The sequence below is a fragment of the Erythrolamprus reginae genome, chromosome 1 (assembly GCF_031021105.1).
Source record: "Erythrolamprus reginae isolate rEryReg1 chromosome 1, rEryReg1.hap1, whole genome shotgun sequence".
Classification (NCBI taxonomy): Eukaryota; Metazoa; Chordata; class Lepidosauria; order Squamata; family Dipsadidae; genus Erythrolamprus; species Erythrolamprus reginae.
This window is the reverse complement of record NC_091950.1, coordinates 168,895,581-168,919,949: the sequence shown is the minus strand read 5'-3', so window position 1 is coordinate 168,919,949 and position 24,369 is coordinate 168,895,581. Positions and strand designations below refer to the sequence as shown.

The window sequence follows — 24,369 nt, the reverse complement described above, 5'->3', positions numbered from 1 at the left end:
ATGTTATAAAAATGCTGTGAAAAGAGGGGAGGGGAGGGGAGGGAGGAAGGAAGGAAGGAAGGAGAAATGGAGGAAAGAAGGAAGGAAGGAAGGAAGGAATTCTGATTTTAATAATGTGGGTCTAATGCTTGGCTCAGTTTCCAGTAACCAAGATATTCAAATGATTCCTGAATTATGAGCCTGCTGAGAGAAAGGGGGAAATGTCTGACTTCCTGGAGTATTTGAGAGAGGCATGAATCCATTCCAGAGATTGAGGGAAAGGGGGAGAGCGAGGGCTTTGTTTCCCTTCTACCCGTGCTCCTGTGGGTTGCCCAGGCCTTTGCACATGCTGACATGACAAGGGGGAGACAGGTGCAGGGCTTGCAATAGCTCCTCTGAGAGGCAGCTCCACCTCCCTTGCCTTATTTACAGAGCCACCATCTGCTCGATCTAAAAGGAGCAACCATTCAAAAAATGACCCTGCTGCTGGAGGGGAGTTGGTAGAGCAGCGGCTGCTGATGCTAACAGGAGCAAGGTGGCAGCTGCTGGGCATAAAAGTGATGGAGCTGAAGGGCGGCCGGCTTGACCATGAAGTCGAGCGGGGGTGCTGCATCCGATCTGGAGGAGCTGGAGAGTGGCAGCAGCGAGAGCAGCTCAGGACGCTCCCTGCCTGGCACCGGGGCCCAAACCAAACGCAAACGCAAGAGCCCTCGGCTGAGTGGTCACAACAAGCAGAGGCAGGCAGCCAATGCTCGGGAAAGGGACCGAACCCACAGCGTCAACACCGCCTTCAGCGCCCTCCGCACACTCATCCCGACTGAGCCTGCAGATCGTAAGCTGTCCAAGATTGAAACCTTGCGCCTGGCCTCAAGCTACATCTCGCACCTGGCGAATATGCTGCTCCTACAGCAGCAGCAGCAGCAGCCGCAATCTGGTGGGAACTTGTCTGAGGTGGCCTTGCTGGTGAGGCAGCCCTGCCTGCAGTATCAGCCTCTCCTGCAGGGAAGCCCTGCTTCAGGGAACCCAAGATCCATCTGCACCTTCTGTCTGAGCAACCAGAGGAGACAGGTAAGGTTGGCATCAAGCCCTCCCTGAACCCCCCAAATCATAACCCATGTGGAAATGGCCACTGCGCTACCACCTAGAGCATTGTTTCCCAACCTTGGCAACTTGAAGGTATTTGGACTTCAACTCCCATAATTCCCCAGCCAGCAAATGCTGGCTGGGGAATTCTGGGAGTTGAAGTCCAGATATCTTCAAATTGCCAAGGTTGGGAAACACTGACCTAGAGCCTAGAAGTTGGCAGTGTTTAGTCCTCCTTGCCCCACATTTTAAATCAACTTGCTTGATTCAGATTCTGTGCTTTTGCATAGGCGGAAAAGGGGTACCTGTATGGCATGAAGCAGATGGGAAGGTAGAACTTAACTTTCGTATTACCAGCATGAGAAATATCATATCACAGACAAACTTTTTTTAAGTGTCTTGGGGTGCCTTCTCATTCTCAAAAAGGAGCACTTTAAAACTCTTTTTAAAGACAGGTAAGGGTGTTATTTTTTTCATGTGAGCCTTGCACATAGAAATGAATAAATAAAAGATGCATTTGCTTTGTTTTTTATCTGGAAAAGTAATCTTTATTATATTTTTTTCCTTTTTATAGGCAATCCTTAGATTGTTCAGGTCTTTGAGTAGTATTCTTTTATTGTATTTCTCACAGAGACCATTTTATCTTACTCTCCCTTCAAGGGAACTATTGTTATTTTTTTTAAAAAAAATCCATTTCAAGGTTTACATTAAACAAACAAAACTAAAACAGAAAATTTAGCCTTTGAGAATGAACACGACTGACTGAAAGTATAAGTAAAGATCTGCAAGTAAGACTAACCAGCTTCAATAGATATCTAGATAGAAGATAGATAGATAGATAGATAGATAGATAGATAGATAGATAGATAGATAGATAGATAGATAGATAGATAGATAGATGATAGATGGATGGATGGATGGATGGATGGATGGATGGATGGATGGATGGATGGATAGATAGATATGGATGGATGGATGGATGGATGGATGGATGGAAGAAGGAAGGAAGGAAGGAAAGAAAGAAAGAAAGAAAGAAAGAAAGAAAGAAAGATGATAGAGATGTGTGGACGGAGAGAGAGAGAGATCATATCAATATCTATATATCTAATATTTCTTTCTCTCAGTCTCTCTCTTTCTCTGTGTACATGTCCACAGCACTAGTGTGATCTGCTTTGTCTTAATAGGTGAAATGTTCACTGGTCCTTGGCAACAGAAATGAAAAAAACATAAATGTATGTGTTTATGTAGCCTGCTGTTTAATAATGGATGCCTTTGATCCTATTTGCAGCACAGAGAACGGGACAAACACCTGTCGCTTTAAAATTTTTATGGATGTTGATTCAAATGAGCTGCTCGTGTAAATGCTGGACTGGACACAAAACAGCTCTAGGTATGGCTCGGCATTCGTGTCATAATATTTGTGTTGAAATTGTGCAGTCATTTTGATCTCATATTAATAAGCAGGAGCAAAACAGTAACCACGATTTGTGCTTTGTTTTCCCTTGCAGCAAACCGGTTCCTAGGGCTTTTTTTTTTTCTCAGATGAAATTGAACACGGCAAGGAAAGTTGCACCTGGCGCGGCAGCTATTTTTGTGCAAGAAATGCTAACCCTAAGCAGCCAAGCTCTGATATCGATGCCTCCCAAACTGATATCACATGATGGAACTTGAGCTTCCCAACATCCAGCATCTCCTGATCATGGAGATTTCAAGTGCATCACAGCGTCTAACCACAACTGAACACACCAAGGAATGGCATGTTTCTCTCTCTTTTTCTTTTTTCAAAGGCTCCCTGGCTCCTGCCAGGAAGCCCAAAGGTTCCCACTGATATGGAAGGTCTGTGCCCAAATGGTAACAAGAATGCACATGGGGTCCCAGTTTATCCAATCTCAAAATGCGAAAATGATGCTGCCTTAGGTCACTCTTCCGATCCTAGGAAACAATTAGTTCCCTAGCCTAAGCATCTAACCCTGTTCTTTCTAGCTAAATAATCCAAATATCTCTGGAAAGCATCAGGTTGGAAAAGTCTGCCCTAGCCAGTCACTGTGTTAAAATGTGGGGTTTCCAGTGCTCCCCCTCAAAAAAACCCCAATGTCTTTTCTTGATATGGGTGATCACAAACTCAGAGTATCGATTTCACATGATGAAAATGTAGCTAGCCAGGATGGTTTTCTTTAAGTTAACTGTGAGGCATGTACAGGTAGCCCTTGATTTACAGTACAGTGGTACCTCTACTTACGAACTTAATTCATTCTGTAACCAGGTTCTTAAGTAGAAAATTTTGTAAGAAGAAGCAATTTTCCCATAGGAATCAATGCAAAAGCAAATGATGTGTGCAATTGGGGAAACCACAGGGAGGGTTGAGGCCCTGTTTCCCCACCAGGAGATTCCTAGAGAGGCATCTCCCCACCTTTTTCTGGCCCTATTTCCTCCTAGGAGATTCCTAGAGAGGCCCCACGGATGCTTCTCCCTGCCTTTTCCGGCCCTATTTCCTCCCAGGAGATTCCTAGAGAGTCATCTCCCCACCTTTTCTGGCCCTGTTTCCTCCTAGGAGATTCCTAGAGAGGCCTCATGGAGGCTTCTCCCTGCCTTTTCCAGTTATAGTTTTGGAGGCTTGGGTTTGTAAGTGGAAAATGGTTCTTGAGAAGAGGCAAAAAAATCTTGAACACCCAGATCTTATCTAGAAAAGTTCCTAAGTAGAGGTGTTCTTAGTTAGAGGTACCACTGTAGTTTGTTTAGTGAACATGTGAAGTTAACAACACTGAGAAAGTGATTTACCACCCTTTTTTAACACTTACAACCATTTTCAGCATCTATAGCAATAGCAACAGTACTTAGACTTTTATACCACTTCACAGTGCTTTACAGCCCTCTCTAAGCAGTTTACAGAGTCAGCATATTGCCCCCAACAATCGGAGTCCTAATTTTACCCACCTCGGAAGGATGGAAGGCTGAGTCATCTCTGGTGAGATTTGAACTGGTGAACTACAGCCAGTAGTCAGCAGAAGCATCTCCACATTCACATGATCAAAATTCAATTGCTTGGGCAACTGGCTCCTATTTATGATGGTAGCAGCATGCCCGGTGTTCTTGTGATCACCTTTTGTGACTTTCTGACAGGCAAAAACAATGGGGAAGCTATCATCGCTTAAAAACTATGTTGCTCATTTTACAACTGTGGTGAGACAGGCTGTAAAAACAGAGCAAACCTCACTTAACAACCATTTCACTTAGAAACAGAAATGTTGGGCTCAATACTGATCCTAAGTCAAGGACTACCTGTGCATTCAGGTTGTTATCTAAGAAACAAAGAACTGCATGGTAAAGCAGTGGAGAGAGGGAAGTAAACTGCTTTTGGACAGCATAACTTAGAAAAATGATTTACTTTTTCAGAGTTAGGCTGATATGATACACTGGCCATGGTGAACCAAAGGAATCTTCTCTCTTCTCAAGCCTTTTCCTTTGGGAAATATTACATAATAAGGTTTCCTCTTTCCCCCCATTAATGATAGGAGAAATTGGATATATAATGACTCCATGGCTAGCTCTGAGTAACTACTTGACCCATATACAAAATTTGGCGTGAAGACCTGAAGAGCAGTAGCAGACATAACATCCAGGATTAACATAGATATATTTGAAAAGCGAGAGCTGTTTCGTGGTGAAGCTGAGGCATGATGCTGAGGTCCTCCTTATAGAGATATGATCGTAGCCAAACAATAAACAAAACTAATATTGCAGTAATCCAATTGGATCAGTCACCAGGACTAGAGGTGTAGTCTTTTGAGCTTTTGGACTCAAGATAGAGCCCATCATCAGGGAAAATATCTCTAGTAGACCACTCTGCTAGAGAGACATTTACCTGAGAATGGGCTCCAGAACAAATCTGAAAGCTTGGAAGCTTTTGCATGGCAAAAATGGTAGTAAAATTGGGTGTTACTCACTTAACAACTGTCTTGCTTAGCAAAGGAAATTCTGGTCTCCATTGTAGTTATAAATCGAGGACTACCTGTATAATATCCAACCATGTTCCCCATTTCTTCCACTAATTTTTCCCCGATTGTTGTTCCTATTAAAATCCTTTACATCAAGGGTCTCCAACCTTGGGAACTTTAAGCCTGGAGGACTTCAACTCCCAGAATCCTCAAGGCTTAAAGTTCCCAAGGTTGGAGACCCCTGCTTTACATTATCCATTCACAAGCTCTGTCACAGTTTGTATGACTCAGCCCTATGTAAAATGAGATTTCTGCTCTTACTAATTCTTTCCCTCGGTCCGGCTACCTTGTCTTGTGCCCACTGTAACACTGCAGTAGGAAAGAGCTAAGGATGACCCATTGCAGATGAGGCCATAATGTCCTCATTATCCTTGAGAGATGATGATATCATGGGCATCTGTGTTGCTGTCCCCATGCCATTCTGGTAGTGGAACAAGTCAGAGTTCTCTCCTCCTCTGCAATGCAACCCCAGCTCTCTACCTCTTTCCCACCCTGATAAAAAGCCATTGACTTTGCTAGCCTTCTTCTGTAGGAGATATTTTATCTGGGGGTAATATTTAAATTTTGATACTTGTCTCCATATGCATGATGACATGTCCAGTCCAGGAATGGATAAATTAATGAAATGGAATTCTAATAGCCTTTTTAAAAGGCACTGGTTCCTCTCTAATATATGGACATTTCACTCTTAGAGCTGATTTATGCATTTCTAGCAGCTTATATATCAAATATTAAGTTATTGCTTCTTCAGATTTTCCATTATTTGTGGCAGGAGCAATATGCACACCTTTTGGAGTCTTGGCCACAGATGCTATGGGAAGCCTCCCTCCAATAGATTGGCCTACAAAAAGGCATATAAATTAACTAAATAAATAAATATAATAACTAGGCACCTTCATATTGAAATGAGCCAAGCATGTCAGGGTCATCCTTGCAACAAAGCCACCTTTAGCCATAAAGTTGACCCTAAGACTTGTATCACAGATCCCTTGATCTGTGGCTTATGAAGTAACTGGCTTATGAAGGAACTCTTGTGGAAGTTGTTGTTGTTTTTCCAGAAAGTCTGGTTGCTTTTTGAAAAAGCACCTTGTGAAAAATCTAGCCAGACAGGAGAAGGAAGTCACAATTCTTGAAAGAGTGTAGGATCTTTCTAAATTAGTTCATCATTGAAATGTTGAGCTCTTTATCATTGCTCCTAGGTTTCTCCCACATGGTCCTTCCACATTATATCGATGTCATGTCTTTACTGCTTGTTATGTAGGCCTACAGTCTTTGTTTTGAATTAAATTAAATCTGTAAAATAAATTTTACATTTTCAAATATAGGCAGAATAAACCAAAATAAAGTGGAAATAATTAGAGAAGATAGTTGAGAAATGAGCCTCTGAATATATGTAGGGCATATGTATGCATAGAGCAGCTATGTTTGTACTCCTTTAATATATTTCAATACCTGGTTTCTTCAGACAAAATTAACAATCCACCAATTACAGTTTTGCAACATTCATTAATTTTTAATTGTCTCGATCAATACTTTACAAGTGGATTCTTGTAAAGGTAATATGCTGTGACATATATTTAAAAATCTAATTGAATATTTATTGGTCCTATTTTCAAGGACCAATATAAAAAAGAAAGATTATTCTTAAATAAAAAAAACCTAAAGCAAATAACATGCATTCAAATTTCTCTGACTATTTCCATCATTATATTAAATAAACCAACAATCTTGAAAACTATAGCTTTGTAAGATTTATATGCATTAATAAAGCTTGAATTTCAGGTTAAGTACATCTCAGCAAGCTACAAAGATGCCAGAATGGCAACTCACACACACACACACACACACACAATAGAATAGAATAGAATAGAATAGAATAGAATAGAATGGAATGGAATGGAATGGAATGGAATGGAATAGAATTCTTTATTGGTGTGATTATGTCTCAAATATGCAGTCAGGGCATTTGTGCGATATTGTCACACCCATAGCTTTCTAAGCCAGAAATGAGCATGACGACACCCTAATTTTTATTTCAGAAAATTAGTTATTTCTCTACCTCCATGCTGCGATTTCGCTGAGGCTTCCCTCGCTGGGAAACCCCACCTCCGGACTTCTGTTGCCAGCGAAGCGCCTGTTTTTGTGATGCTGGGATTCCCCTGCTGGGATTCCCCTGCAGCATTGCAAAAATGCAGAAGTCCGGAGGTGGGGTTTCCCATGGAGGGGAGCCTCAGGGGAATCCCACCAGCGCGAAAACGGGCGCTTCGGCTGGCAAAAGGGGTGAATTTTGGGCTTGCACGCATTAATTGCTTTTCCATTGATTCCTATGGGAAACATTGTTTCGTCTTACGAACTTTTCACCTTACGAACCTCATCCTGGAACCAATTAAGTTCGTAAGACAAGGTATGACTACCATAAAAAACATGGACACGGTGACAGGGAAATATCTCTACTTCTTCCGCAGGATCTAAGCCAAAAATCATTTCGATCTCTACAAGTCGCCACAATGGGAACAAAGAAAAATAGCTGTTATATGGAACATACTTTTGCCTACCAATTCATACAATCAAATTCTGCTCAAATATCTCTTTTTCTTAAGTGTAAATAGGAGTAGTTTTCAACATCATAATGTAAGCAATCATAATGTGAGAGATTAGGACTCTTATATGTTTAGAAACTCTCTTTGATCATTATGAAATAGGAAGTGTGAGAGAGTATATTTAAGGCATAACCTAGTTCTGTTTCCTTTACCTTTAATCTTAACATGATGAGCTCCAAGGCAGACAGGATGAAGGTGGAGTGTATGTTCTTATCTTGCTTCCAAGCTTCCTATTATCATGTCTCACAAGGTTAACAATTTTGAAAGAAAATTGTAGATGTAAATGGCACTGTGTTCATAAGTGGCAAAGGTTACAGGCTTCAGTTTGCCTTGGTAGAATGGTTCTTGATAGGGAATTGATACCATCCTCCTTACCAAGGAAGAGAAGTGATCCTGTGAGGTGCTTCACATGATATAACTATTCTATAGTTAAAAGAGGCTTTACCTTGTGTTGCAGAGGGAGACTGCGAGGCAAAACATAGCTTGTTTGCTTTGAATCAAGGGAGGGTGGGGTTGTAAACACACATTATTCTGTGTATCACTTTCAGTGCAGTGATCCAACTCATGGGTAGGCAAAGTTGGTTCTTCTATGACTTGTGGACATCAACTCCCAGAATTCCTGAGCCAATCATGCTAGCTCAGAAATTCTGGGAGTTGGAGGCCACATGTCATAGAAGAACCAATTTTGCCTACCCTTGATCCAACTGAATCACTAACCCTTTTAGAAACTTTTGCCATCCTATTGGTAAAGCTAAAATGAGTTTTTACAGTTACTGCAATACGCATTTCTTGAATTGGTCTGAAAATCAGGAGCCTTTAATTGCAATACATTTTGGTCTTTCACATGTTCTCAACATTTATAAATAGGGGCAATATGTCATTAGTTACAGTCTTCCCAAAAAAACAATGCTTGCATTTTAAAATTCTTCCTTTCAGTGATACAATTTTATTCTGATAACTCCTAGTAAAAATGAAATGTTGGTATTATCTTACTCCAATTTGGGATGGTGTTCACCTAATTGAAAAATGTGCAGTCTGGCTTATGGCTTTCATGTGTAGGGAGAAAAATGTTTATTGTAATCTTGTAAACAAAAATAAAGAACATATTCTTCTTGGATAGGTATAGGCTCCTATGGGTATGGTCAGGTACACAGTACCGGTAGCAAAATTTTGATTATTTTTTTCCCCTCTTTTTTTCCCTTCTAGGCTCTGGGTATGCTTTTCTTATTGCAGTGAATGAGGTTGAATGGGTATAATTTTAGAAGAGCTGTGTGTGCATGTGTGTGCATACAGTTTATATAGTAGATAATCAGGGGTGGCTACTGCCTGGCCTGGTGGGAGGGCGCAGTGGGGTAGCGAAAATGGAGCTCCACCCCAGAGCACTCAATTTGCACTAAAAGACGTTGAAACAAAATGCATAAGCCACACCCACAGTGTGGTAGCAAAATTTTGGTAGCCCATCACTGGGTACAGCAGTGATGGGTTGGCAAACCGGTAGCAGCAGCGATAGCAAAGGGCTCCACCCACCCGCCCAGATGTCTCTGAGCATGTGCAGAAGTGCCCCACATGCAAACACACACTCCCAATAACAAACCAGTAGCAAAGATCATTGAAACCGGGGAAAACGGGGGTATAGGAGGGGTTTTTTAAGAAAAAGTAAGAGTGTTTTATTAATTAAAATCTTCCCTAGCCTTAAGAGATGATTTTTTTAAAGGGTAAGAATTTAGAGGACGTATGAGGCAACTTTCTCAAAGCACATATTGGTCATCATGAATTTTAGATCTACATTGAATATATTTAAACATATTTAACAATTTGCTGTTCTACGTGATGGAGGGTAGATGTTGTAGTGCCATAGAATGTGTGTGCGTTTTATCAAAAAGGAAGTCACATGCAAAGTCTTCCAACTCTCAGTTTGAATACGGAGGTCTGTATATTTGCTGATTTGCTGTAATGAATGAAGCTGTAAAACACAATGTTGTCTTTGAACAAGAGGAAATCTAAAGGATTATGTTCTCTAGTGCTAGTCTTCACCTAAGTGCTACCATTTTAAGCTTCTATCAGTGAACATACAAAAACAGAATTGAACATCCTCTTATAAATAAACATTAACAGAGTATATTGTGTTCTGAGTGGGTAAGTGTATTGATTTTCACACCCACTCCCTATTCATCTATTTTTATTTATTTTAGATGTCTTTCGAAAGCACATTGGAGCCAATTAACCAAGAATGTTTATGAATAATATGTTATTACAATATTATCCTGGATCCTACCAATTAGAGAAAAAAAGAATATGTTTTTTAATACGCTCTATATGTTTTCAAACATACTACATGATTTCTTCATAATTGTTCAGTGAATTACTTGTAACACGCCTCAATGAAAACCTCTGGCATTTATTATACTTTTAGCATTAATTGTAAAACCTGCATTAAAAATCAGAGTTATTTATATTCTAATTTGATAATGTATCATAAAATAAAATGTATTTTTGTAATATAGATGAATATTAAAGTCATTTTTAAGACTGGTTTTCTCTGCATATTTGCTTTGATGTTGGAAATGTTTCATTAGCTAGAATGCAGAAAGTGAAGTACTGTGGTTGTGTGTGTTCCTATCGCTACTATCTACTGGAAGAAAGTAGGGAAATGATTCATAAAATATCCTTATTCCCACAGAAGGTGGATTTTGGGGGACAGCAGGAAGGAAGGTCTCTTTGATTTCATGCATCAAATAGAGTTGCTGGGGATAATCAGCCTTCTCCAGGTCCCGTCAGCCAAGCAATGCCAGCTGGCAGTTTCTAGAAAAAGGGCCTTCTCTGTGGCAGCTCCCATCCTCCAGAACCAACTCCCCCAAAAAATTCTCACTGCCCCCACTCTCCTGGCTTTCTGGGAGGCTTTCAAAACTTATCTTTGCCAGCAGGCTTTGGGTGGTTGAGCTCTAATACCTTGCTTCGGCCATTAGTATGGTTGTGGTATGAATGAGTGTGGTTGCATGGCTTTATAATGTGGATTTTGTAGATCACTTTTAATACTGGGCTTTTGAACTGTTTTGTATTTCCTTTTATATTCTGTAAGATGTCTTAAGTCTTTGGAGAAGGGCAACATATAAGTCTAATCAATCAATCAATCAATCAATCAATATTTCAAGATCTTCAAGATCTTTGCATTTTCTTGAAGAAAAACAATAATTGTGAGAAACGTTCTGGCAAGTTATAAAACCATAAGATAATGGATTATCAGCAGTACAGGTAGTCCTGTGAGGTCCCAGTTTATCTTACTATGTGAGACAGTTGTTAAGTGAGTTTTGCCCCATTTTTTGACCTTTCTTTCTTAAGCTATTTTATTTTACTTATTTATTTATTTATTTATTTATTTATTTATTTATTTATTTATTGGATTTCTATGCCGCCCCTCTCTGAGACCTTACTGCTGTTGTTACGTGTAACATGGCTAGTAACACGTTTGTTAAGTGAATCCAGCTTCCCAATGGACTTTGCTTGTCAGAAGGTCACAAAAGCTGATCACATGATCCCAGGCAGAGCTGAAATCCAGAAGGTTCTGACTGGTTCTGGAGAACCAGTAGCGGAAATTTTGAGTAGTTTGGAGAACCCTCAAATACCACCTCTGGCTGGCCCCAGAGTGGGGAGGGAACAGAGATTCTGCAATATTCTTCTCCTGTCACACCCACCAAGCCATGCTCACAGAACCAGTAGGAGAAAAAATTGAATTTTACCCTGGCCCCAGGACACTGCAACCATCACTAGTTGTCAAGGATCTGAATTTTGATCATGTGACCACTGCAACAGTTCTAAGTGTGAAAAACAATCATAAGTCATTTTTCACTGCCATAGTAATTTTGAATGGTCACTAAGTGAGCTGTTGTAATGTGATTGTATGTAACCTGTACTGATCTTTCCTGCTCAGGCAGGGGGTTGGACTTAATGACCTGACGGTCCCTTTCAACTCTAATAATAAATAAATCTTTCAGTGTACTTTCCTTACTGTCTGCACCTAGGATGGATTCACCCATGCACCCTTATTACATTACTAACATCCAACTTTCAGCTTTCTTTAAGTCCTCATAACCAAACCTACCAGAGAGAAATTGACAGAGAAATCCACAGGTGTTCTGCAGGAAAAATCCATCTAAGATATCACTCTTATTAGGTGTCATATATTAAGGTCTCATATATTGCGTTAGAAATGGATTTCAATTGCAGGAAAAAAATAAAGCCACATTTATAGGATACAACCCATTGTTCAATTTGCATTTGGGCAATGCCTTTGAGATTATTTTCTCCCTGAAGTGAGAATGGGCTCCCTCCTTTCTTAATAATATTAAGATTATTAATAATTTATTAATAATCTTAATAAGTTAAGATTATTCTATTTTGTCAAGCATTTTGAGAAAAAGGTGAAAGGGATGTATTGTCCTTGTTGGGGGCACTTTTAATGCTTTTCAGTGTTTAATCTGATTTTTTTTTTTTTTGCCCTGTCCTTCTTAAAATGGTTTAATTTAAATTTAATTTTTAAGCACATGATCTTCCATATTCACTTAACTTGTTGGATGCATTTTTTCCTTGTCAACACAACCGTGTGGCCAGTGGTAATTTTTTTTACTACTGGTTCTGTGGGTGTGGCTTGGTGGGCATGGTGTGGCTTGGTGCGCATGGCTTGGTGGGCATAGCAGGGGGAGAATGCTGTAAAATCTCTATTCTCTCCCCACTCCAGGGGAAGTTTACTGCAAAATCCCCATTTCCTCCAATTCATCCGGAACTTGGGAGGCTGAGAATAGATGGGGGTGGGACCAGTTAACTGTTCGAAATTTCTACTACCAATTCTCCGGAACTGGTCAGAACCTGCTGAATCCTACCTCTACATGTGCCCCAATATTCTCTATTCTTCCACTCACAATTGCAATCATAGGCCAACCTTTTCAAAGCCATGCACCCTGACACTTTAATCCAAAGGCTGCACTTATTGAGCTGGCCTAATAAAGAACAATGATGTCAAATGAAAAGATTTGCCTGAGGAAAAGGCCAGGCAGTTTTCAGATGAGATGGGATGAGGCAGCTGTGGCTCCACCTGAAAGAGGACTTTGAAGATGAGCCTTCCGAGGAGAGAAACGTAATGTCCAGAATGAGGAGCAGCAAAGACACATGGGCACGGAGCCAATAAAGCCAATACAAAATCCTCCAGGCATCAGGAAGATTTTTCTAAATGGATGGAGGCATCAATAGCAGACTCATGAAAAACACTCTTTTATCTATATGGATTTGTATATGTATGTTTATGCTGTCTCCTTTTCTCAAGGAGGACACACACACACACAAACATACATACACACAAGAACTCTTAATAAAGAACATGAACTGCATCAGAACTAAACTTAAATCCAAGGAACTATCTACCATCCAAAAGTTGCTGTGACACTTTAAAGACACAAATACTGCCCATCTTTTTACATACTGAAACGAAAAGGAGGTTGTTGTTTTTTTATCCTGCTAATTTGCTAGTGGAGGGGTAGAGAATTGTTACTGGATTACAGTCATAGAATTGTTACTGGATTACAGTCATAATTACAGTACAGGTAGTCCTCAATGCATGACAATAATGGAGCCCAAAGTTTCTGTTGCTAACTGAGACGGATCCTAAATGAATTTTGACCCACTTTACGACCTTTCCTGCCACAGTTTTCAATGAACTATTCAGGTGGGGGTTGCACTTATCGGCCACTACCAGCGCACTCTCCGGGACCATCGTGGGCGTGCACACATCTGGCAGGTGGGCAAGCATCTGGCGGTGCAAGATTTGGCTTCTGCGCATGCATGGCAAGTGAAATCTTACACAAGGAGGCTCACACGGGGGAGATTTTCCCAATTTTCAGTGATTTCTTTGCTTCCGCGCATACGCGGAAGCAAAAAATGCTTGAAAATCAGTGAAATCTCACACGCAAGAGATTTTGCTTGCTGTGGATGTGCAGAAGCCAATCTCATGTGGATGTGTGCAAACAAATGTCAGGTGCATGGAGATGCATGTGCATCTCAATTTCCGCTAACAGAACCCCAATCCCAGCCATACCGGGTGCAACCAGCTGCTGGAACTATTGAACAATGGGCTGAAACTAACAGAATAGTATTTAACAGAGAGAAATGCAAGATCTGATATCTGGGCAAAAATAATGAAAACAGCACATATAGAATGGGAGGAATATGTCTGAGCAGCAGCACAGGTGAGAAGGACCTGGGTGTATTGGTAGATCACAGATTAAACATGAGTCGACAGTGTGAAGCAGCTGCAAAAAAGGCAAACAAAGTCCTCAGATGTATCAAGAGGAGCATAGAATCTCTACAGTACTTCGGTATGACCACACTTGGAATACTGTGTTCAGTTCTGGGGGGCCCAATTTAAAAAGGACGTTGATAAACTAGAGCAAGTTCAAAGGAGAGTTACAAGGATGGTTAGTGGTCTGGAAACCATGTCCTATGAGGAATTGTTAAAGATCTAGGGATGTTTAGTCCGCAGAGGAGAAGACTGAGAGGAGACTTGATAGCTGTCTACAAATATCTGAAGGGCTGTCACAGAGCAGAGGGATCAGCATTGTTCTCATTAGCATATGGAAGGACTAGAAACAATGGAATGAAACTGCAAGGGAGTAGATTTAGATTAGATATCAGAAAAAACTTTCTAAGGTTAGGAACAGTTTGTCACAGGAAGTGGTGAGCTGGCCTTCACTGGAGGTCTTTAAACAGAGACTGGACAGTCATCTTTCTGGCATGGTTTAATGAATCCTGCATTTAGCAGGGGGTTGGACCAGATGACCCTTGAGGTTCCTACAAATTCTATGATTCTATGATTCTATGATTCTATGATTCTATGATTCTATGATTCTATGATTCTATGATTCTATGATTCTATGATTCTATGATTCTATGATTCTATGATTCTATGATTCTATGATTCTATGATTCTATGATTCTATGATTCTATGATTCTATGATTCTATGATTCTATGATTCTATGATTCTATGATTCTATGAATTACTACCGTTGTTTAAGATAGTAATGTGGTTTTTACGTTTCTCCATTAATTTTGCTTGTCAGAAGATCATAGAAGATCAATGTATATGCCATGATCCCAGAACACTGCAACTGTCATAAATATGAGCCAAGTGTCGGAATTTTGATCACATGACCATGGGGGATGTTACAATGGTTATAAATGTGAAAAACACATTTATGTCATAAGTCACTTTTTACAGTGCCGTTCAGATGGTCACTAAGCAAACTATTTTAAGTCAAAAACTACCTGTAAAGTAATGCCTCAACTCTGTATCCTGAAGTCTTGATAGAAGTTATTCTCTATTTTTAGGCTTAATTTAAAGAAAAACTCAGTACAATACAAGTAAGCAATGTATATGTAACATACATTTGGCCCCTTCTTTCAGGCCCTGAAAGAGGTGAGTGAAGAGATTGTGGTGAGAAGAACAAGAGAGAGGATGTTATTTTGTTACACTTCCTTGTATTTTTCTTTAACCATTTGTTTCCTGAAATTTGGAGAAATATATAGATGATATAGAAATGAATAGATGAGAAAATAATTTATTTTTTATAATATATTTACATACAAAGATTTTAACCTAAGAAAAAATATCCTAAAGTAAGAGACATGTTTTCCACAATAAATTAAAAATCAACTGAAACATAAATAATGCAGTAAGGATCCCTAAAATAGCCATAGCAGTTTATTGAACTATAATTCATTATAATACATTAATTGCTAAGTTACACTTACAAGGAAATCAAGATGGATTTGTGAGGGTTTTGTTTATTGGCATGCAATCATTCTTGAAATTGCTACCACTTTTTTCTAGTATAAAATCCCAGGCTTTGGGATGAACAATGGAATGTAGTAGAACTATTGATCTATTAGTTTAATGGTGACTAAATTTGACATAGAAAAGGTTTATATTCCTTTTTTCTATTGTTTTAATAAAATTAGATATAAATGAACAATAAATTAAATTTATTTATTTATTTATTTATTTATTTATTTATTTATTTATTTATTTCAATTTCTAGGCCGCCCTTCTCCAAAGACTCACAAAGATTAATCAAGTGTTTTACAGTTATTGTATTTTGATTGCATCATACCTTCACTCATCACAGTGTTTATTTTTGTTGTGAGCCGCCCTGAGTCCCTAGGGAGTTGGGCAGCATAGAAATATAATTAATAAAATAAAATAAAAAATAAATAAATAGGTAAGTAAGTAAGTAAGAACTGCAGGAGCCTTTTATATTCAGTGCATGGGTAATATATTTGGCTGCACTAATAATTGTTTATTAGTTTTTTAATAGTTATTTTCAATGGACATGAATACTGCAATTAAAGAAATAGAAAACTGAAATACTGGTGTTTGTTAACTGTTCTACTGTTTGGTAGTTCCTTCTCTATAATCTACCTCAGCTTTGGGCTTCCAAATATTGATATTGTTTATTTTTTTCTAATAGGTCAGGTTGTATCTGTTGTAACTCCCACTTAGATATTGCTCCCTTCTACACAAGTGTAAGCCTGCAAAGGTCAGAAGTTAAGCCCAACATTTTGTTCAAGTATGGAGAGGTATAAATAGAGGGTAAAATGATCGTTCTGCATGAACAGGTGATGTGTGTTATCCTTCTGAGGGCATTACAGATGGGGCATACCAACTCCGCAACAGTTGATTAATATATTAATAAAAACCAACTCCACAACAGTTGATTAATATATTAATAAAGACATAAGAAAATGACATAGGGATATTAAAACAACACATATTTTATCAAATAGTTTGCGACATATAACACAACATCATAAACCATTTTCTATGGTGAATTTCTGAGGTTTGACTGTGCTCTACAGCTCAACATGGGCTATTTTTAAGGCAGATACATCTCTGACTATCTCCCTAATTTTCTAAGAACTTTACCAGGGTAAGCAGTATATTAGAGGTTCTGCCATTAGTGAAATGGGTCACATGTTGTCTATTTTCCATTCGGACTGTAAATTTAAATATGTTTCTTTGCTTCAAGATGTTTGCTTTTCCTTTCCTTGTCTCCAAGGTCACAATGGTGCAATATGATCAGAAGCAACTAGTCTTTCTACAAGTAGTCCTCAATTTACATCACTGAACCAGGGGTGGGTTCCTCCCAGTTCGAACCAGATCACCCAAACCATTAGAGATCCATTGGTGATGTAACTTTGGCATCATAGATCCGGTTCTGTCTGTGCTGGTCCGTGTGTGCTGACATATTTTTTTGGGGTGATTTTTTTTCATTGTTTCTATGGCTACTCCTCTTTGTCTGCTGTGAAAAAAGCCCTCCCACCCACCCCCAGGTTAATACTGACCATTATTTCTACATCTGAAGCACAGTTGAGCAGCTCCTCAGCTGTGTTTCGGCATGAAACCAGCTTCTGAGCATGCACAGATGTGAAATTGCAGGAAGGGATGCATGCGCACGGGTGCCAATGAAGTGTGCACACACACGAAATATCACGATACATGCCGGTAGTGAAGATAAGTGGAACCCATTCCTGCACTGAACTCAAAAATTTCCACTGCAAAGCAAGTCAACTAAGTGAGTTTTGGCCCAGTGTATGACCTTTCTTTCTACAATCGTTTAAGTGAATCACTGCAATTGTTAATACAGTTGTTAAAGGAATCTGGCTTTTGCACTGAATTTGTTTATCAGAAGGTTGCAAAAGATGCAAATTTATTATTTATTTATTGGACTTTTATGCCACGCTTCTCCGGGGACTCGGGACGACTCACAACATATAATAAAACAATATATAATATTTCAGGTCTAATTAATTAAATATAAAATCTAAGACTAAAAACCATAAAAAAAACAGTCCTCCCCATTCAATCAGATTTCTCTCAGCCCATTTATCGGCCAGGGGGACAAGAATCTAATGGCCTCAAACCTGGCGGTATGAATGAGTCTTAAGACTCTTGCAGAAGGCAAGGACGGTGGGAGCAGTATGAATCTCCAGGGGGAGTTGATTCCAGAAGGCCAATGACTCTAGGATGCTACAACCATCATGAATATGACCCAAATTGCCAAGCATTCAAATTTTGATCACATGATCATGGGGTGCCCCTACGGTTGTGTGTGAAAAATAATCATAAGTCGCTTTTTTTCAGTGCTGTTATTTGAATGGTCACTGAAAATGGTGACTAATTTTATTTTATTTTATTTTATTGTTTTATATGCCACTCTATCCCATGTGACTCAATTCGAGGATTACCTGTATTTAGACGAAGCTTCTCTTTCCTTTTGTTTCTGCAACTGCAAAGTACTTTATTTGAATGGCTGCTGGTTTTGCCATAATTTAAAGTGAACGTAGAATAAGAATCAGAGACAAGCAAATTATTTAAAAATAGATGGGGCACAATGACACTTTTTGAAGACTTAGGATGTAGAGAAGATGACATATTCCTTTCTTCGTATGCTTCATTCTGTCTGTAGCTCAGTCCCCAATCAACACTTGTAGACATGATGTTCTTCAAAATTCTCCAGGAGGCATTCATTCTCATTTCTCATTGTGCTGCTGCTATTCTGAAGTGCCTTGGAGACAAATACCAACTATAAGCCATCATTCTGGTCTGTGGATCCAATCTGTTGCCTTTACACCAAATTCCCTGCCTAGCGTATATTTCTACTTTTGTCGGAAGGAGAATGTATGAGAAAAAAATCAAATGAAAGAAGCTGTTGGTTTCCATGTTTATTGAATGCAAGAATATGTCTCCTGGGGAGCTGCACAAAAAAGTAACAACTGTACGAAAGATGCCCTTTGAAGGCCAACTCAGTCTTTGGAAAGGAAAATGAGTATAATAAGCCAGGAATTGGGAGAATGCACAACATCTAGTAGAAGTGATTTTATTAATCACTTAGCATACTTAAGGGCTAAATTGTAATTATCGGTAATATAACCATGATCGACAGTATAATAAGATGAATGCCTAATTACTTAAAATTGTACAATGTTTATAAATCAACCGCATCCTAGTTTCTTAAGTGAATGTACATGGAAAGCTATACAAAATAGAACTTTTCAGTATAAAAGTTCAGTATAAAAGTCAAAGATCCACAGCTGACTTTGTAACATCATCTTTCGGCTGTGGTGAGGGGGCGTTTGCACCAGTTGCAGCCCTATTTGGATAGGGAGTCTTTACTCACAGTCACCCATGCCCTTATCACCTCGGGGTTTGACTACAGTAATGCTCTCTACATGGGGCTATCTTTGAAGAGTATTAAGGAACTACAAATCGTGCAAAGCACAGCCGTGTGAGCAGTCATGGGCCTGCCCTGGCACGCCCATGTTTCTCCAGTATTCCACAGACTACACTGGTTGCCAATTGGTTTCCGGACACAATTCAAAGTGTTAGTTATGACCTATAAAGCCTTACATAGCAATGGACCAGATTACTTGCGGGAACGCCTCCTGCTGCATGAGTCCCAGCGACCAGTTAGGTCCCACAGAGTCAGCCTTCTCCAGGTACCATACTAGACAATGTTGCTTGGCGGGGCCTAGGGGTAGAGCCTTCTCTGTGGGGGCTCCAGCCCTCTGGAATCAGCTCCCACCAGAGATTCACACTGCCCCCACCCTCCTCGCCTTCCACAAGAGTCTCAAGACTCATCTATGTTGCCAGGTTTGGGGCCATTAAAGCTTAGCCCTCTGGCCGACAAGTGTATGTATGTCTGTTGTGTGAATAGTAATGATTAATTTTGAATTTTATTGGGGGTTTTAGACTAATTAGTTTAAAATTAATTGGATTAGGATGTTCTCATTGTTTCTTTTATATGTTGTAAGCCATCCCAAGTCCTCAAAGAGGACATTTTTAAAATAAAATAAATAAATAAATAAATGAAGGAAGGAAGGGAGGGAGGGAGGGAGGGAGGAAGAAAGAAAGAAAGAAAGAAAGAAAGAAAGAAAGAAAGAAAGAAAGAAAGAAAGAACCATAGGCTTTTGGGGACATACCAACATGGGTTCAAATGCTTTCATTTAATAACTGAAAAGATTGATCTGAAAACTCCATAAAGAGGAGACAGTGACAAGACAACTATGTGTGTTTTGTGAGATCAATTACCCATGCATTTCTCTAAGTCTCCTTTCAAATCATCTAAGCCACTAGCTGTCATCACATCCTGAGCCCTGAAATCCATTTATCTGTCGTGCTTACTGGCAATAAATCAGATACTAGATTCATGTCCTGTTTCAAAGGATTCCCTCAACCACAAAGGGTTTGATGTGTTGTTAGTAGAAACTGAGGTATGTTTACTGAAGCCAGCTCTCTTTGCAGAAAGAACACAAGGGAAATGGCCCATTCCTACATCAACCTCTGAGTTATTACATCAAGCTTTTTGATGGAGCAAATCTGGGCCTGCATTTAGCACAATCCAAACTTTTGTTTTAAAACATAGCTCTGCTGTGGCACACATAAAGGCAACAATGGGCAAAGGTGAGAACTTCCTTGACATTATTCTACATGATTGACTGGAAACAAGAAGGGGAGAGAGAGAGAAAGAAAGAGACTGCAAGCTTCCTATTGGTAGAATGAATGTAAAGTATATTCTTCATTGCCTACACAGGGAGAAAAGCCATTTAAAGCAAAATCTTTTGTGCAGAAGAGCAAAGAGCAAATGGAAAGTGTAAGCATTTTTTAAAAACTTCTACTTTGTACATTCTTGTGCTAAATAATGACTTTTCAAGCATACTATTTGAATCACCTCAGAAAGCAGCCAATTCCAGCTGACTAAGAGAATTTCTGCCAGAATGCAAGAGAGCTTTTTTTTGTGTGTTTAAGTAGGCTACTTTTGTCTATTACCAGTTCCACACAAAATAGCTTTTCTTGAAACAACCCTTTTACATAAAATAGCATTTTAGTAGAAGTTTTCAAAAGAAAAAATTATTGTTAAGTCAAATAGGTAAGAAGTTGAGTGGCTGACAACCAACATTTCCATATGATTGTGTACCCACAATCCATGTGTGTGTGTATATATATATATAGAAGAAAGCTCTTCACATACACAAATAGCTTGGTGCCCATCCCCTGGCACTTTAATTTCATAGTGTATAAAAAATACAGATGTATGGAAGCTGAGTTTTTAAAGACAAAGAGTGAGATAACAGGCAAGTCCCTTTGCATGGCTTTTTACTGTAAATGAAAGGGCATATACTTGAAAGGGTACTTAATGGGATTAAATACCTGTTGGCAATTCTAATTCGCTTTCCAGAAGTTTGCATTAGTCAAAGTTTAAAGGCTCTTGCTACATCCAATAATTTTGTCATTTTCAAATGCAATTGCTATTTATTAAAATATTCACACTTATTAAACATTTTGAAATCCATGTATCTGAATGTACTTAGGATTCTAAACCTTTGCTGGTAATTCAATAACATTTTGGGAAAACTGAGTTTGTTAAGGGAAAATTATTCTTTATATTATACAAATGTTATAATTTTCTTTAAGACACAAGAAACTGATTTATATGTCTTTATCACTGATCCTTTGCAGATATACATATTTTGAACAACTTCAATTATAGTTTTCTTTCTTTTTTTCTCTTTATAACAACAGGTATGTTAGTCTGGCATATGGAGTGGGAAATCCTTTAATCATCTCATTTGGTTGTAAGAATTCAAAATCAACAAATCAAATACTTAGCCTTGAGTCATTCTTAAGTAACAACCAAAATTGATCTCCAGAAATGTTTCTATTCTTTGTCTAATGACAAGAAATTAATGTTCCCAAAAGCCTGATGAGCTTTTCCAACAAAAGTTTGGGGGGGGGGGGAAACCAAAATGAAAAATATCAGGAAAGGAATGGACCTCCATTTAAAAAACAAAACAGACCAAGAGCAACACTTCTGGTAGTGCATGTTTTAAGCAACTACAGTAATTGCAGAATCTAAATCATGACAGTGAAATAATAGAGCAAATCTATGATTTTATCCTTAAGCGAACTGAAAATAATTTCCCAAAATTTTCAAATGGAATGCAAAGGCATGCTGCAGTACCTGTTCATTTTTTACAGAAAGTGGAATAGGTTGTTTGAAAGACATAATGGAAGCTCAAGATGTATTTAAAGAGAAAATAGAGTTCTATTTTAGCTAAAATGGGTGTATAACTATAATGATAATAACAATCGTTATTTTAACTATGCACGACTCTCCTGTGCTTTGAATGTTGAGTTTTCAGGAATATCTAAAGTCCAATTTTTCCTTCTATTTTTTTCCTCACTGTTTTGTTATAGAGCATCTTCCCTGTTATAACCTGCCATTCACTACTTTTTACAGTTATAAAGCAATTCTGTCTATCAGCATTTTACAAGAGCAAAAATTGTTAAATGATTGGAGAGGGAGAGAGAGGGAGGGGAGGGTGGGAGAGAGAGATCAAATATAATAGTTTTGCTGTTTTCTTCTTCACCAGAAAGAGATTTTTATTTATACGTATTGCAAATATTTTTAAGTTGCAGTCTTTTCATTTTAAGTTGCAGTAATAGATCACCACCAATTTTAGATAATTAAAAAGAGAAAGGATCTTTTACAAAGCATTTGGGAATAGCTAGACCTTATATCCCTATCAACTTAAAAAAAGCAAATGAACAGGATTATCATCACTAAAAATCTTTCTTCTAATATCTCACAACTGCAGAGTAGAGGCAAGGCTGTGAGAATTATTGTAAATCATAGGTAGGGGTATTATATAAGGGTATCCTAATTAGTAGTATCCAGTACAACTAAGAGTGAAAAATCAATGTTTCAAATTGGGGCAAACCTTACACATCAAGTTTTCTCTCCATGCTGTGTTGTGTGCATCTGTGCATACATGTGTTCTATATAGATTTTTCAGGCAGCTGTCTTCAAAAGCTCCTTGCAAGTTCTGCAGCCAGAAATATCAATGGGGAACACCTACTTCAGAGGACTTGGTCCAGCATGGTTTCAATGGACTCGGCTTGCATTGTTAATAAGGAAACTTTCTACACAACTACATCAAGGGTGGGTTCTTCCCAGTTCGGAACAGTTAACCCAAACATCACGATGATCTCGAACCACTTCAGGGGTCATCCAGACACCAAATCATATTTTCAAATGTGTAAAGAACTGATAAAGAAGTAGAGGGAGACCAGGATTCAAACCTGAATCCTATGAAGGTATTTTACTGAAAGAGTAATAGATCCTTGGAACAAACTTCCAGCAGACGTGATAAATAAATCCACAGTAACTGAATTTAAACATGCCTGGAATAAACATATATCCATCCTAAGATAAAATACAGAAAATAGTATAAGGGCAGACTAGATGGACCATGAGGTCTTTTTCTGCCGTCAGACTTCTATGTTTCTATGTTTCTAAACCTGGCGCAGCCATATAGCATGGGAGGAAGTGAGGCAGTGAGGAAAGTTGGAACCCATCCCCGAACTACATGACTAGGTGGGAATTCACTCATAGAGTTCTACATATGGGGTTAGAAAAGGACAAATATGTATTTCTTCTATGAGTTTTCTTAGAAAACTGGTGTAGCAATGGTCAATGCCATCACTTTTACAGTGATTTCACAGACTCATAACACCTTACCTGATTAAATATTCCAGAAACTCTGATCTCTTTTATGTACAACTTCTTCTGTTGAATCAGTACGATTCAATTTTTCTTAACGTAGCTATGTTTTCTGTCTGTAAAATTAATCAGACCATGGTCACCACTGATGATTTCACGATCAGTTGAAAGATATTATTATGCCTTGTACTGTTTTGTTTTATTTTACTGTTTAATTTTTTGTGCTGGTCTGTGACTAACAAAGACTGAATTGAAAAGCTGAATTGAATTTACAATTATTTCTAGGCCAAGCTACTTCAGAAGTAAAAGTATGGGAAACCATAACATATATGCTTGCACCAATCTGAGATAAGGTCATACCACTTGTCAAAGGAAGAAGCAAAATAATACTAAAATCCCATCCTAACTTTAGACTGGAGTTAATAAATCAAAAGCTACCATTGTGTTTTTATTTTAATAAAATAACGTTTATTGCCAGGTAAACAGATAAACATTATCAGCCTTCTTATGGATTACCTATAAACATATGATTTTTATATTATTTTTAAACTTTATATATATATATATATACCATACTGAGAAAAAATAATAATAACATACCCTTCTTTACAAACAGTCTCTGGAGAAGGGTGGCCTAGAAATCAAAATAATAATAAAGAATAAATAAATTTTAATTCAAAACACAGTATACTGTGTTGTCAAGTTTTCAAACTTCTAATAATTTTGGTATGAAAATGTACCAGTAGATGGCAGCATAAAGCTATATTTTATTAGTTACACAGTAGTACTATTGTTAAAACTATCTGGCACTGGAAAACAAACATGTGAGGGGGGAAAATACTCATGGCTTTACACCTGGCATGCCTTCATATTGTTTAGTTGAAATTTTCTGAAAATAAAGAAGAAGAGTATGTTGTTATATGGGCAATTAGATTCACAAAGACTGGTGAAAGTTTAATTATTCAAATCTAACCAAGGATTTAACAATTATTATGATAGCATCTATGGATATAGGCAGTCTATTAAGTCGGAGACGGAGAGACTGAACAGGAGTTTGTTTATTAGTCAGACTGACAGAACAGAGAACAAGGTAACTGACAGGATA

General features: G+C 38.5%; 1 protein-coding gene across 1 annotated transcript; it reads left to right on the top strand.

The window, feature by feature from the left end:
• Nucleotides 1-567: 567 nt before the first annotated feature.
• On the top strand, nt 568-2,383 carry LOC139159702 (transcription factor 15-like). Its single transcript, XM_070737040.1, has 2 exons — nt 568-1,047; nt 2,351-2,383. Exons 1-2 carry the CDS (start codon nt 568-570, stop codon nt 2,381-2,383), a joined length of 513 nt encoding a protein of 170 aa, XP_070593141.1.
• Nucleotides 2,384-24,369: the final 21,986 nt, after the last annotated feature.

Bases quoted from the DNA above. Each gene is read 5' to 3' on its own strand.
- LOC139159702 (XM_070737040.1), top strand. From the start codon at position 568: ATGAAGTCGAGCGGGGGTGCTGCATCCGATCTGGAGGAGCTGGAGAGT. The intron at 1,048-2,350 runs GTAAGGTTGGCA...TCCTATTTGCAG, and splicing joins TGAGCAACCAGAGGAGACAG to CACAGAGAACGGGACAAACA.